The sequence below is a fragment of the Mchenga conophoros genome, linkage group LG17 (assembly GCF_057382185.1).
Source record: "Mchenga conophoros isolate Kocher_MC1m ecotype Shallow Benthic linkage group LG17, M_conophoros_male_GT1.1, whole genome shotgun sequence".
NCBI classification, from domain to species: Eukaryota; Metazoa; Chordata; class Actinopteri; order Cichliformes; family Cichlidae; genus Mchenga; species Mchenga conophoros.
The window spans coordinates 14,468,375-14,481,924 of NC_140542.1; the positions used below are offsets into that span (position 1 = coordinate 14,468,375).

Consider the following 13,550-nt stretch of genomic DNA (forward strand, 5'->3'; position numbering starts at 1 on the left):
ACCCAGAGCTAACAATCTACTATATATGACATCCATCTATCCATTTCTTATGCTTATCCCTCCGTGACAGCGGAAGCTTATCCCAGTTGGCACAGGTCGAGAGGGGGGACACATACTGGACAGGTTGTTGGTTTGTCACAGGGTAAACACAGAGACAGATTCTGTGTCCCATTCACACTTAGATTCACAACTCGCAAATTAGCCTAACCTTCCTTTGGACTGTGGGAGGAAGACAGCCGTAGAGAACCACAGAGCTCATGCAAACTCCACACAGAAATACTCCAGCCTTGATTAGGATTACCTCAGTTTTCATGTGCAAGCCTTTATGAGCTGAGACTCGGATATAGTTCCATCAAAGATTTGTAACTTAGAATGATACTATTGCACAGTACAACATTGCTGATTCACACAGTGTGGGAATCATGCATCTAGTTGGTAGTGAAAAGACTGGGGGCCGAACCAGAGCTGGGTGAAACAACACACTAAGAACAAAGCTGGACTTTCCTCAGGCATTGAAACAATACTACCAATCAACCAACATTTGGCATGTACTACAAGGAAAAGTAACGCACTCAGCCATGTTTATTCAAGCATTAAGCATTCCTACATAGTTGCCCCCCCCCGTCTTGATACCTGTCCCTGCTTACACCTCCCTCAGCACAAAAACAAGGCTGATCTTCAAGATCTTGTATGGTCTTTACCTTACAATATAGAGCGCCTTGAGGCGACTGTTGCTGTCATCTGGCACTACACAAAAAAAAAAAAAAAATTAAATTAATTAAATTGACTATTAAAACCTGGGCCGAGGGAGCTCTCGCGACACTAAAACACTGCTTTGCACCAAATAATTAGATTTATTTGTACATTGGGACTTAGAGGAAGTCACACATATAGCCTTGTGCTACATCTTGACCTGTGCTGGTAATTTCACTGTGAGTAAATGGATCTGAGTCTCTTCTAATAAGAAAACCTGGGTGGCGAAAGAAGTCCCTACAGTCCCCAGAACTTGTGCCCCTGCTTCAAATCAGGGGACAAGGCCCTAACTAGTTCCTTGGATTTCAAAGCATCTTTTCTGTTGTTTTTATCCAGTGGAAACCCCATTTTAAGCTATCTCGTGTGGTCTACATCCTGATTAAATGAAAAGTTCTGCAGAGTACAAGATAAAATATAACTGCCAAGTTTGATCCAGTAGAGAATATCATGATAAAACAATTCAGAAAGTCTAAAATTAGCAACATAATGTTTGTTTAACATTGGGGTTTTTTTTTTTTTCCTGTCTTGTGCGCTTACATCTGCTAATACTGTGTCTGAGTTGGTGGACATAACGTGCCAAGCACACTTCAGAATCTTTTCTCGTCCTCCCAAGCAAACCTCCTGCACTTACTGAGGCAATGTGTCAGTGTGTGCAGACATATGGAGGGGAGCGGGGCCGGATAATGTTACTGTCATAGGGTCAGGGTACAGCAGGGCGAGTGGCCGGCCAACTTTACCAACTAACAAAAGGTGAAGATTTATGGAGCAGCTCTTAACAGCCCCAGACTTTCCCCTCCCTGTTACGATGACAAATACATCTTTATGTAACACAACAGCACCCCTAACTGCACAGGAATAACTCGGACTGATTAATCAGTTGAAGTTAAAGAATGAATGGAGACCTAGTTACTTCTGTCAGTTTGTTTTATTTAGTATTTGTTATATGAGTCTGCAAACTTTGTTGCAGTATTTCAGTATTCTGATAATAAACGGATTTTTCTTGCCGGAGTTCTAGTTTCACCCTTTGTTTTTGTTTTTAAGAATGGCATGACAAATTCAGATATTTTAAAGTATTAAAGTGAGAAGTACATCCAAATACTGATTTGTAATGATAGCTGTGAAACAATTAGCAGCCAGAACACAAACCCCTGAATGGTGGAGGAAATAACATTGATCTTTTCAATGTAAAGTTCTCCTGGAAAGGGCTCAAGGATTCTGATGCAGCGTCCACAGGATGCACTGGAACAAGTCTGATCCAAAGAACCTCTAACCTGTACCCAGCAGGAGCCAAAGCATTTTACCCAACATCCATGTGGCAGACACTAAAAGATCCTCTCAGAGGTCCCGTGTCCATGTCAGGATGGTCAAAACTATTTTGGCAGGATGGGAACCTACACAATATTTGGATGGTGGTTTAAAGTTGTGGTTGGCCAGTTTGCTGGTTGGGAAATAAAAACAGTTTTCCAGGCCATTAATTTGAACAAAATGCATCCATGTGGGCTAATCAGGCCTCTTAGGTTTGTAGCATACTGGCTGAAACCCTCAAGTAGTCCCTTGAAAATTTTAAATGGTAAATAATAAAGAAAAAAAAAATACTGCCAGTTCCAATTTCTGAAGTTTCACCAGTGCTGAAATTTTCCCTCTAAACCATCCAAGAAGAATATCTAGATCAGTTTGTGATATTTTCTTGACAGCATCGAGATGTTATCTCCTTATTTTTCTCATTTGAGTGTCAAATGTATTTGTGAAAATATAATGACAAATGTCTGATTTTAATCCTTCCAAAAGTACATGGATCCCAATCTATACACAGGACAATTTCAAAAATCTGTTTCTATTTTGCACATCTGGTAAAGTTTTCCTGAAAATCTGTCCTTACATTTAAATATTCCTGCTAATGTATCGACTATTTAGTTACTGCCACCATTGTTATAATTACATCAATATTATTATCATTGTCACAATTACTATTACACATTACTATTGGCAGGATTTTAAGTCTATACTGTCATAGCTAAATATGGCAACACCCATTGGTCCAGCCAACCCATTTATCAATAAGCGACACCCATATAGCCTGCCACGTGTTCTCAAATAATTAGCAGTGCGCTGTGTGCCTCCTGTTGGGTTTGTGATTTATTCAGACAGCCCAGCACATGGGCCACTCCTCTGGATACCAAGAAAACATTTACCTCCTTAACTGGAAAGGAGTCACAATCATCTCAGGATAAAGTTTCTGGACTTGGTAGCATTGATGACACTTTTCAACACCCGCTGCGCCCCCACCACCCCACCCGACAAAAAATAAGACACCCCTTCACAACACCACACAAATAATCTTAGAACTTGTTATAAAAAATATAAATAATAACAGAATATTGATTCAATGATTGGATTATCTGGAGCACGCCTTAAGCAATTTGAATCTGTTGTCATTTAGCAGGTTTAGCAAAGACCAAGTATTCTCAACCATGTCAGTGTCCTCAAGAAGGCCAGAGAGGCATGTTAAACTCAAATGAGTGAAAATGTTAATTATTGCCAGCTGACAGTTTGATGAGAGTCCAAGAGAGGGGAGAAGGAGAGGCCTTACAGCAAAGTTAGGGTGAAGTTACTCATGTGGGCATACCGTACGTTCAGGGATCAGACAGATCATTGGCATGTACAGCTCTCTGGGCACTGGGAGGTTAATCAAAATGCCAAATGTTACAGTGCACCATGGTACAGAGCTATACTAAGCCAGTAATGTGCAGGATGCAATCTTACATGAGAAACTGGACCATTCATGCAATTGAATAGCTATACTACTTTATATATATATATATATATATATATATATATATATATGCAGACGCAGATGTCAATTCTGCCTTTTATGTGTATGCACAGAAAAGTGTGAAGATTACAAAAGTCCACAAAGAGGTCTCATGGCACTACTTCTGTTTAGCCAGACGTAAAAAGTGGAAGTTACACTGACATTCTTGTTGGTTTATTCTTCTTTTCTGTCTGCAACAACTGCATGAGCCTGTGTCTAAATCATTAAGGCAACATTACAGTTGTGGACATGTGTTTTGTTTGTGTGTGTGGGCGCACATGTCTTACAGAGAATGTGTGTGAGTGAGACAAATGGTGACAGGCATTAAGAGAGAGAGAGAGAGAAGGCCACAGACAGTTCAGCACAGACAGAAAGAGGACAGAGGTCCACCTGTTTGACACAGAGAGCCTGAGAAAGTGAAGAGGAATGAGCAGAATGAGCGTGTGTGTGTGTGTGTGTGTGTGTGTGTGTGTGTGTGTGTGTGTGTGTGTGTGTGCGCGCGCACATTAGTTTAATGTCCATACTTTGGGCCAACTGATAATACTACGGGAGCACAGGGAAATGGCATTTAGAGAGCGGTATGTAGGCAGCTGTTTGGGGGGACCTACACAACAATGCACACACATAAACACACACAAACTATTAAAATCATTTAAAGAATAGAGTTCAGAGAAACATCAGTGTGCAAAACACATGTTACTTTACATGTTATATGGAGTGACAGTGAGCACACAGCTTTCAGTTCCAAACAAGCGGTGATCTCTTGCCCTCTATAAGCTGCTGCTGTGTGTGCAAATGCAGGAAAGTGAGTCAGTGTGAGAAGACCGCAGGACAAGTGGCCATGGTGTGAAGGAAAAGTGGGAGAAACTGGAGCACGTGTGAACCAGAGAGTGATGCAAATAAACAAGCAAAAATAAACAAGGTTTAAAAAAAAAAAAAAAAAAAAAAAGACAGGCAGATAGCGTGTACATGTGTCAGGACCCAAAAAGGTTTCTATATTTGTGTGATTACTGTGCAGTTTTAGTCCAAAAGAAGTGGAGTACTTCAGCAACAGAAGATGGAGATGGAGGGCTTGGTGATCATTAAATTTATTCTCTGCATATATTTTATTTGCTAATTACTTTGCTAAGTACATGATAAATAACTAAGCAGTACAAGCAGTCCCTGTATTGAATCTCCCAACTCGCCCATGAACCACATCTCTATCTGGTTAGGGTGGCCTTCTAGCTTGTTTGTAGCACAGCAAGAAAAACACCACACCAATCAAGTCTGGTGTTTTCCTTGCAGACTAGCTAGTTTCAACTTCGTTGAAATACATCACACAAATGGAAGAACCAATATCGTGTATACACATAACAGACAATTCTAAAAACAGAAGGAACAGAAAATGTCAAAGATAACGTATTTGAATAGCTATAAAATAGGAATTTTGCACCACCAAGGTAAATTTCAAAGACATTAACTGAAACCCAAACAAGCAGAGGCCTAAAGAACTATCTACAACATATTAACAGTATCTGGAAGTCATGTCCTTACGAAGAGAGACAGCCCTTTAACTTAATCTTAAGAAAGGGAAACAGGGAAAAATGGCGGAGGTGTGCTAAATTACGCAAGAACTATGCTAAAGCTCAGTGGCAACAGGTCTTATGGAGCAAGGAGTCCAGATTTGATATTGTTGGTTTAAATCATTGTCAGTATGACAGTATGTCTGTATGACATACAGAACAGGTCTGGGGAGAGGCACAACAGTGACCATCTACAGCAGGGGTGTCAAACTCAAATACACAGTGGGCCAAAATTCAAAACTAGAACAAAGTCGCAGGCTAACGTTAATATTTATTGAAATATATTTATTGAAATATATTTATTCCTCCAGATATAAGAATGAATCTTTTCTTATGGACTCAAACACGTTTTGCTGAAAAACTGAATATGGAGCAAGCAAAGCTTAATACTAAACAATATATATATTAGCTGTATAATACCAGTAGGCTAGCTCTGATAGTATTTTTGGTATGGCTTCGCGGGCCAAATGTAATTAGGCTGCGGGCCAAATTTGGCCCGCAGGCCAGAGTTTGACACCTATGATCTACGGCCACCTGAAAAACATGGTGGAGGCTCTGTCACGGTCTGGGACTGTATTTTAGCTAACTAACTGATGAGTTATGAATACAGATATGTAGCACCCGATTTTTTATCCACCATGCAATACCACTTGGAAAGCATTTCCCACCCACATTTCCCCAAACACACTGCCAATGAAAAGATTATACCTGGATAGAATGGATCAGTCATGCTCTACTCTTCAAGGGCTGAGCATCTCTTTGAGGAACTTTAATACTTTCTGTTTGCATGTGTCCACATAAAGTAAATGGAATGAGATGTATGCATAAAGTAGAAAAGGTCCAAGAAAGCAGGGTCTCAATGCAGAGCTGTGCATGTTATTTATGGACAAAACAAATGGCATCAGTGTTGGCACAGTGACTGGATCTCTGCAGGAGCAGGGGGTGTGAAAAGAGGATTCTTTTGCGGCGATAATGGCCTCTATGTTGTGTGAGAGAGCAAAAGAGGCATGTAAGAGAGACATTCCAATTACAACACACAAACAGGTCACCAATCTGACAGCATGGGTCTGGAAATACTTAAGATTTAGCTCAAAATTGCGCTAACCAAGAAGAAATCATATGTGAAGAGAAGTGTGGAATTCTGTGTGTATTGTGAAATAACAACTAACTTGTTCAACCACTTGAAAATGCACCACAAACTGCAGGAAAACCATGAAGGCTAAGAAGAACCTTGTAACGTGAATCATTAAAAAAAAAAAAAAAAAAAAAATCCAGCTTAGTCATCCATGAGATCGAGGCTGGACAGCATGGCTGTATATCCATCCAGCTCACAAAGACACACTGAAATCATTAACCCAATCACATTCTGTTTGGCCAACATGTCCAATAAATACAGTGAGTAGGGAATGCTTCAAGAAAATAGTTGAGCGTTTTAATAAGAAAGCAGCAAAACCCGCTCTGTACACAAAAGCACCCAATTGTTGCATACAACAAAAACATTTGTGTCACTAAATGCACAGAGGTTAAATGCACACCTTTTCACTGGATGTGGCAGATTGCAACATTTTGGGAAGCGTTCACAGTGATGTAGAAAATTGCTTATTTTCTCATTAGAACTGAAGCAGTTTCTACTTAGTTTGTAACAGGATGAACAACTAAAATGAACATTAATGAACCTGCCCAAAAGTTAATGACCCCGTTTTGGAACAAAAAAAAAAAGAAAGTTAGATCACAATCAGGCAAACCTCCGTTCAAACCTTCCACAAGGACAATTACCATTGAACATTTTGTATTTATGAAAATTTCTTTATGTGTTTGCTTGAAGTGAATTGTGTGTGGACTGGGAGGAACAGTCATTTTGTTTTTTGTTTTGAAAAAGTACAAGTATAAATATTATGTCAAAAATAGTTTCTATGCCAAATTGTTGATCTATAAGTGTCGTTTTATTTTTAGAAAATTAAAGTTCAAAAGTTTCTTTTACTCAAGGCTTTATTGGACAGTTCAGACCTAAAACGCCTGTAGTCTGCAAAAATGCTCCACTGCGCTGGGATTTAAAAAAATAAAATAAAATCACAAGGTATTTTAAAAGAGCAGTGAAGACAGCCAAAACGAGGGGAACGACTGAGCAAGACTGGATGAGAGATGGTGAGAGAGGGAAGAAACTGGAGTGAGATAGAGACCTAAAGCGCTCCAGAAGCCTGTCACATGGGGCCTGAAGACGCACGCCTCAGCACTCTTCCTCTCTGTGTTCTGTCCGCTCCTGACATTTATCTGCTTTATTAGATTATCTGGGCTACATGGCTGTCTCTGACTGCATGCAAGCACACACACACACACACACACACCTCTCAATTCATTACAGTCCTAACTGCTTACTTAGGTTTATGCCCTCTTTAAATTAAACCTCAGATAACCACGCACCTCAGAAAACACGGTCCCCTGAACGTGGACAGGAAGCTGAAACTAGCATACCGAGCAGGAAATTAAGAAACATTGTTTGTGAGTATATTATCATGCATGTGTGAGTGGTCATGAGGTCGGTTTTAAACAGGCTCATCTATAGGGAATGTGCTTCCCATCATTAGTAATTCAATTTGCGCTTTATTAGCAGCTCTTATCAGAAGCACAGACGGCTAAGAGCAGCATTCCTCACTCCATCTTCTTCCACACTCATCCACATTCCACCTTTCCTCAGTCTCTAATGTCCATCTTTAATTAGAGATGCATGTGTTCCTGTTGTTGTATCACATGATATAAAAAACTGAGGGCAAAGATGAAGATAAGGAAAAGACAAAATGATTTAGGAGGTGTGGGAAAAAGAGCATAAAGTTGTGTTAAAGCATCAGAAAAAGAGGAACAGAATTTAAGATGCAGAGCCATGGGGACGAATAAAGCCTAATGTTAATAGTGATGGTTTTTCTAATGTCTTCTGACTCCATTGAGTATGGGAGATTACACGAAGATGGCCATGAGCCGTGTAGGGTACACACAAAATGACCGGAGGGTTCGAGGGGCAAGTGGAAGCAGGAAGGGGGGAATGGAGGGAGAGCGGGGTTGAGGCTGTAAAAACAATGATTGCTTTCCATCAGGTTAGGCCTATATTCTACAGTTCGTTAAAACAATCCAATTTGCAAAAGGATAATTATGCATTAGCTCCTTTTTATCTACTGGAAGGAGAGTGGTGCCAGGGCTTGATAGCAGTGGTGCTGCCTGCCTCCACCTCTGCAAATTACCCGCTATCGGCACTTGTTCGCCATCACCGCTGAATTGGGCAATCAATTAACCCCCCCCCCCCTCTTATAGTCTGCCTGTACACCTCCCTGTGACAGCTTGCAACACAAAGCCCCTACAAGGATGACATGGATGGAAACTGCTGCCCTCTGCTGGACATGGCTTCAATTAACTAGCAGCTTTGTACCAGTTCTACATACATTACAAAGCCGACACTGGCTGGTAGAGTATGTATTGTGTTCACACTGGATCAATTAGAAGCATGTTGAACAAAAACTAAAACAGCAAGCAGAAAGAAGCTTGGTTTTGCCCATTATTTCTATTATCCTACATATCAACGATGCAAACATGATAAACTGATGTTTTCCTCTTACTGTTAGAACCTCTAGAGCACCTGCTCTGTGGTTAGCTACTGACAGGTTCTCAAAATGAACCATAAAAAGACTGGCTATTAACAATAACTGTGAGATACTATATACAATTTATAGATGTAGCCACCACCATGATGTTTTGTTTTCGGAGACAGCAGTTACAAAGTTTAGACAGGAACATGGATTGCCAAGGTGATGAACTAAGTCATGAAGTGCACTGGTGCGAGGCACAGACACCTACCTTGATTGACTGATTAATCAGCCAATCAGTGGTGCTGCCTGCCTCCACATCTGTAAATTACCGCTGCTATTACTGCTATCAAGCCCTGGCTGATTAATCAGTCAATCAACATAGAGCCTTAACAAAATGCTCCTCCCTGCTTCACAGGGGGTCATTACACCAAGTGTCTCTGCATATTTGATTTAGCAGATTTTTGAACCGGACACCCTTCCTGGCTCAGGCACTACTACATTGTAGAGTCACAAAGAGGTGAGTTGTAATAAAAATAAATAATTAAATCACCCTCTGTCTAACAGAAGGGCAAATTAGCTGTAGAGACCACAAACTTTTTTTTCCATCTTTTTCTTTTTCCAGCAGCAGCAGGGTGTAAACATGCTAATTTCACCTCACATGCTGGCCTTCAAGCATGGATGTCTGGGGACTGTCTGCAGTTTTTGGCACTTCTATGTTGATCAATATGTTGATTTTGTATCTCTGTGTATCATTAATGGGTGGAAGGGTGGATGCGTGGATGGCTGGGCCTGGGTCTGGGACTTGCTGATCCTTGGCCTTGTAGGACATGGTCATAGAGGGAGGGGATCAGCTCCCCCTTCCTGGGATGAGGGTACTAGTTGGTTCCAGGATGCTTGACAGGATGTTCTGGTATGGACCCACTCTCTTGGTGGTCTGGGGTGGCTTGGACTTCTTCCCTGTCTGAGGGGAGGTCTGCCATGTCCTGGGTGAGAATTCTAGCGGGGTCGACTGCCCATCGCCTCTTGTCCTCTGGGACTCCCACCTCTTGGCCGTGGGCACCCCATCTAGGGGCAGCTTCCTTCGCTAGCTGGGATGTGTGGCCTTAGGTCTTCAGTACTCTCGAGGGGGCAAATAGCCCAGTTCTCCAGGATCCATCTCTGCCTGCCTCTGACTCCTGGGAGACGTTATTGCGGCTTCCCACCCTCATTTTCAAGTACATTTTGTGGCAAAGACACATACACATTTACACTCCACACTCTCTTTCTCTCTCTCTCTCACATTCACACACCCCACAAGAAGATTACACAGATATATAAATCAGCATTTTCAAATTTTTGTGTTCGAGGTCGTGTATGTTTGTTTTTCTTGCAGGTGTGGTAGACAGCAGTACATAATGCATTTCTATTTGGACTCTATCCTGTTATTATATCTTCATATAAATTACATCTTTCCCTATTTTTCCATGTTTTTCTAAAACTAAGCATATGCCTAACCATGACCAAAGTGCACACAAAACATAAGCATAATGAATAACTCCAGGAAGCAAAACAGGTATGCTTGCTTGATATGCAGCTGGTGACTTTGCGGCTTGGAGTTGTTACAGCACCACCAAATGGCTGTAGAATATTACTGCTCTCAACCAAATAATGGGTGAGGACACGCACGTGTTTAAAAGAAGATTTATCACCCACAGCTATAGGATTTTCTGCGTAAACATCCATGTATGGTTGACACGTCAGCAATTAGTCAAAGCAAACTTTACAGCAGAGCAAAATAACAACTTTCTACTTTGGTCTGTAGTGTGTGCTTCTTACTTGTCTTTGATGAGACAGGGGAAAGCCGCCTCAACTTGTGTCTACCAAACGACACAAGCTCCCTGGTGGGTGTCCTCCTAACTCCTGTGGGAGTCCTGGCCAAAGTATAGATTCTGCCCTGGGGAGAGTGCTTCACAGCTGGTGGGCTCACCTTCTCTGATCCACTGCCACTGTGGTCACAATACAGCAGGCAGACACACAGGACAGTCAGGAGGAGTAAAAAACTATTAAACATAAGAAATCCTAAACTTTGAGTTAATGAACTCTGAGATGGGAAATTGAATGTTTAGTTCCAAAAAAAGCTGTTCAAAGTTCCTTATATCAACTCCGAGTATGTTCACTCTGAGACATGCATGTGCCCATTTACTGGGAACAAGAAAAACATCAGTGGAATATACCATGCAGGTCTAGATTCATATATTTAAACAGTGATTAGTACAGTAACACAAAGTTTATCACAGAACCACCTCTTCTTGGGGCACATCACCACGGTCATTTCTAACAGCACACAATCAATAAGAGTTTTATGCCCTGCAACCCTCGAGGCATAATGTGAGGTCTTTCTGCATCTGCATCTGATACCCACCTTCAAGTGACTACCAAGTAGGATTAGCCAGTGTTAAGGTAAGTGAAGCTATCCTAAAGATATCCTAGTAACCATGAATCTGATTGATAATAAGATGAATGTCAGTTACCCCAATAACTGAACCAGAGTTTAAATTAATGCTCTAGAACAGAAATCTCATGTTGGACTTAACAAATCCAGAGCTTTCACTAAACCCTCCTTATCAAACAGAAACCAGAGGTTAGTATTAGGTAAATCATTTTCACCTTATCGGTGTAAACATCCTCCAAACATGAGCAAAGACACACTGAACGCTTGGCTGATCCCTACTGACAAGGATGCAGTATATATTAGGGGGTAGGGCAGTAAAAAGCCTTAACAAGAGCCATCATGTCATGTGCATTATTCACCTGATAGTAGACCTTCTAATAATCTTCATCCTGCTGCGGAGCTTGAACCCTCCAGGCGAGGAGGATGACAACATGGAGGTGCGCTGAGGTAAACTTAGGGGCACAGAAATCCCTCCTTTCAATCCTTTGTTACTTTTCTCAGCTGTCCAGTGGAAAGCAGATCTACGGCGGTTTGCTGTTGCTCCTGCTGTCCCTGCCACAGATGTACTCTGGCCCCCTGCTTTCCAGCGATAGCGGCTACTCTGTGAGGTGCCAGCAGAGGACACTGCAATACCTTTTTTCAATTTTACAGAAGGAGAAGAACTTGGTTTAAGTTTCCTTGTGGCCTCTCCTTTGTCCAGACTTCTCTGTGTGAGAGTCAAGGGTTTGGGAGATGGAGGCTTACGAGATGTCTTAGCTTGGGCTCCTGCAGAGGACACCCAGCGGTACTTTGAGGTCTTGGCAGCTACAGTGGGCTGGCTAAGCTTTCGAGGTAACTTCTTAGCAGCGGTTCTCTTAGCAACTACAAATGAAGGGGGGCTTTCAATGGCAACTCCAGATTTCAAGACAGATGTTGGGGCAACAACTGCTGACGGTGTTGAAACAGAGCTCAGTGGTTTGAGCTCTGCTCCTGCAGCACTCTGACCCTTTACCCAAGTGAACTTTGATTTATTTGAATATGAAGTATTGACCTGGGCTTTGCTGCTTTGTAAAGATGAGTTAGAGGAAGCTTGTTGTAATGCAGTAGAGAGACCAGCAGTGAGAGTTACCTGAGATGTTTTAGCAACAATCTGTTGAGTGTCTGTACTGGTTATGCTTTTCAGGGAAGGTCCAATCTTTACTTGGGAGCTGCTCTGCTGAATGGCTGAGGTACTGGCTGTGGCTGAAGAGGCCACTTCAAAAGAAACACCAATTTTCTTTCCCTGCAGGCCTGTGTTCCTGCTGTCAACCCTCTGCGTAAACTCTGCTGCTGACCCCATTTTTCCAAGAGCATCACTGTTTTTTCTCTCTGTTGCTACAACTCTACTCTCCGTTGTGCTGTTTATATGTTCTTTTTTCTTCAGCTGAGATATCCCTGATGATAAAGTGGCAGTCCTGCTTCCCGTGCTGAGGCTGGGCAGTGACATGCTATGAGAGTGATGGACAGTGGAGGAGGCAGAAGCTGAGGGATGTCCAGCAGAGGATTCAGGGTTCTTGTTTCTCAGAGAGTACATTTTCCTCCAACTTCCACAGCTCTGAGGAGCATAGAGTCTTCCTCTGGAGCTGGGAGGGTAGATCATAGATGCACTTTGACCTCGGCCCCTGGCTGGCACTGAAGATTGTGTGTGGCTCTGCTCAGTTCCTGTAAATGGTGTATCGCCATGGGTACTTTTATGTTTGTTGATGAGATCTGGAAATTTGAAAACAGGCAAAAGTATTTTAAAAAGTCCAACAAAAATATGCAAACAAATAATCGTTAAAATTAGCTCTACAACACAATTTATGCCCCATTTCTCAATTCTAAGTTATGTTTTTAAGAATTTAATTTGAATTTGATTTGTAGTTTTCACCATTTACTGTATAGGGCTACCATCAGGCTGCTTAGCCTACAGTGGCCAACATCTGAAAATGTAACACCTAAAGAAAATCTCTATATAATAAAACACATTTTATGACCTCCATATTCTTGATTTCATTGTTAAATGTTTGACAACTTTGTAAGAACCTGCTGGAACCCAGGTGCATTTTATTTAACCTAATGTATTGTATTACTCATTCTTTTCAAACTAAATCAAAAAGAAAAGAAAAAAAGCTAAATATCCACAACTGACAAACTTAATCAGGCCAATACCAATCAACTGGATCAATAACAGCAGATACTGATAATCCACCAACACAGCAGCAGCTATGGAGCACCACAAGTGTCACAGACATCAAAACAAAGCATTTTGTGATTTAATAATTAATTGTACAATCAAACATGAATTAGCAAATCTTAAAAAAACAACAACGTGAACTTCTATTATGTAATTAGACATTAATAAAGTTCATGATATTGTTAACTTAATAGAATAAAATAGAAGGAGGAATTATAAA

At 41.3% G+C, this 13,550-nt stretch overlaps 1 protein-coding gene across 1 annotated transcript in view; it reads right to left on the reverse strand.

Annotated features, from left to right (window-relative positions):
- Positions 1-13,550, reverse strand: part of zc3h3 (zinc finger CCCH-type containing 3) — an 85,616-nt gene that overhangs the window by 70,124 nt on the left and 1,942 nt on the right. The window contains exons 2-3 of the mRNA XM_085251224.1: positions 11,496-12,864; positions 10,521-10,690 (exon numbers count right to left, since the gene is read on the reverse strand). Of these exons, the coding sequence (XP_085107350.1) occupies positions 10,521-10,690; positions 11,496-12,864 (1,539 nt within the window). The remainder of the gene's footprint in view (positions 1-10,520; positions 10,691-11,495; positions 12,865-13,550) is intronic.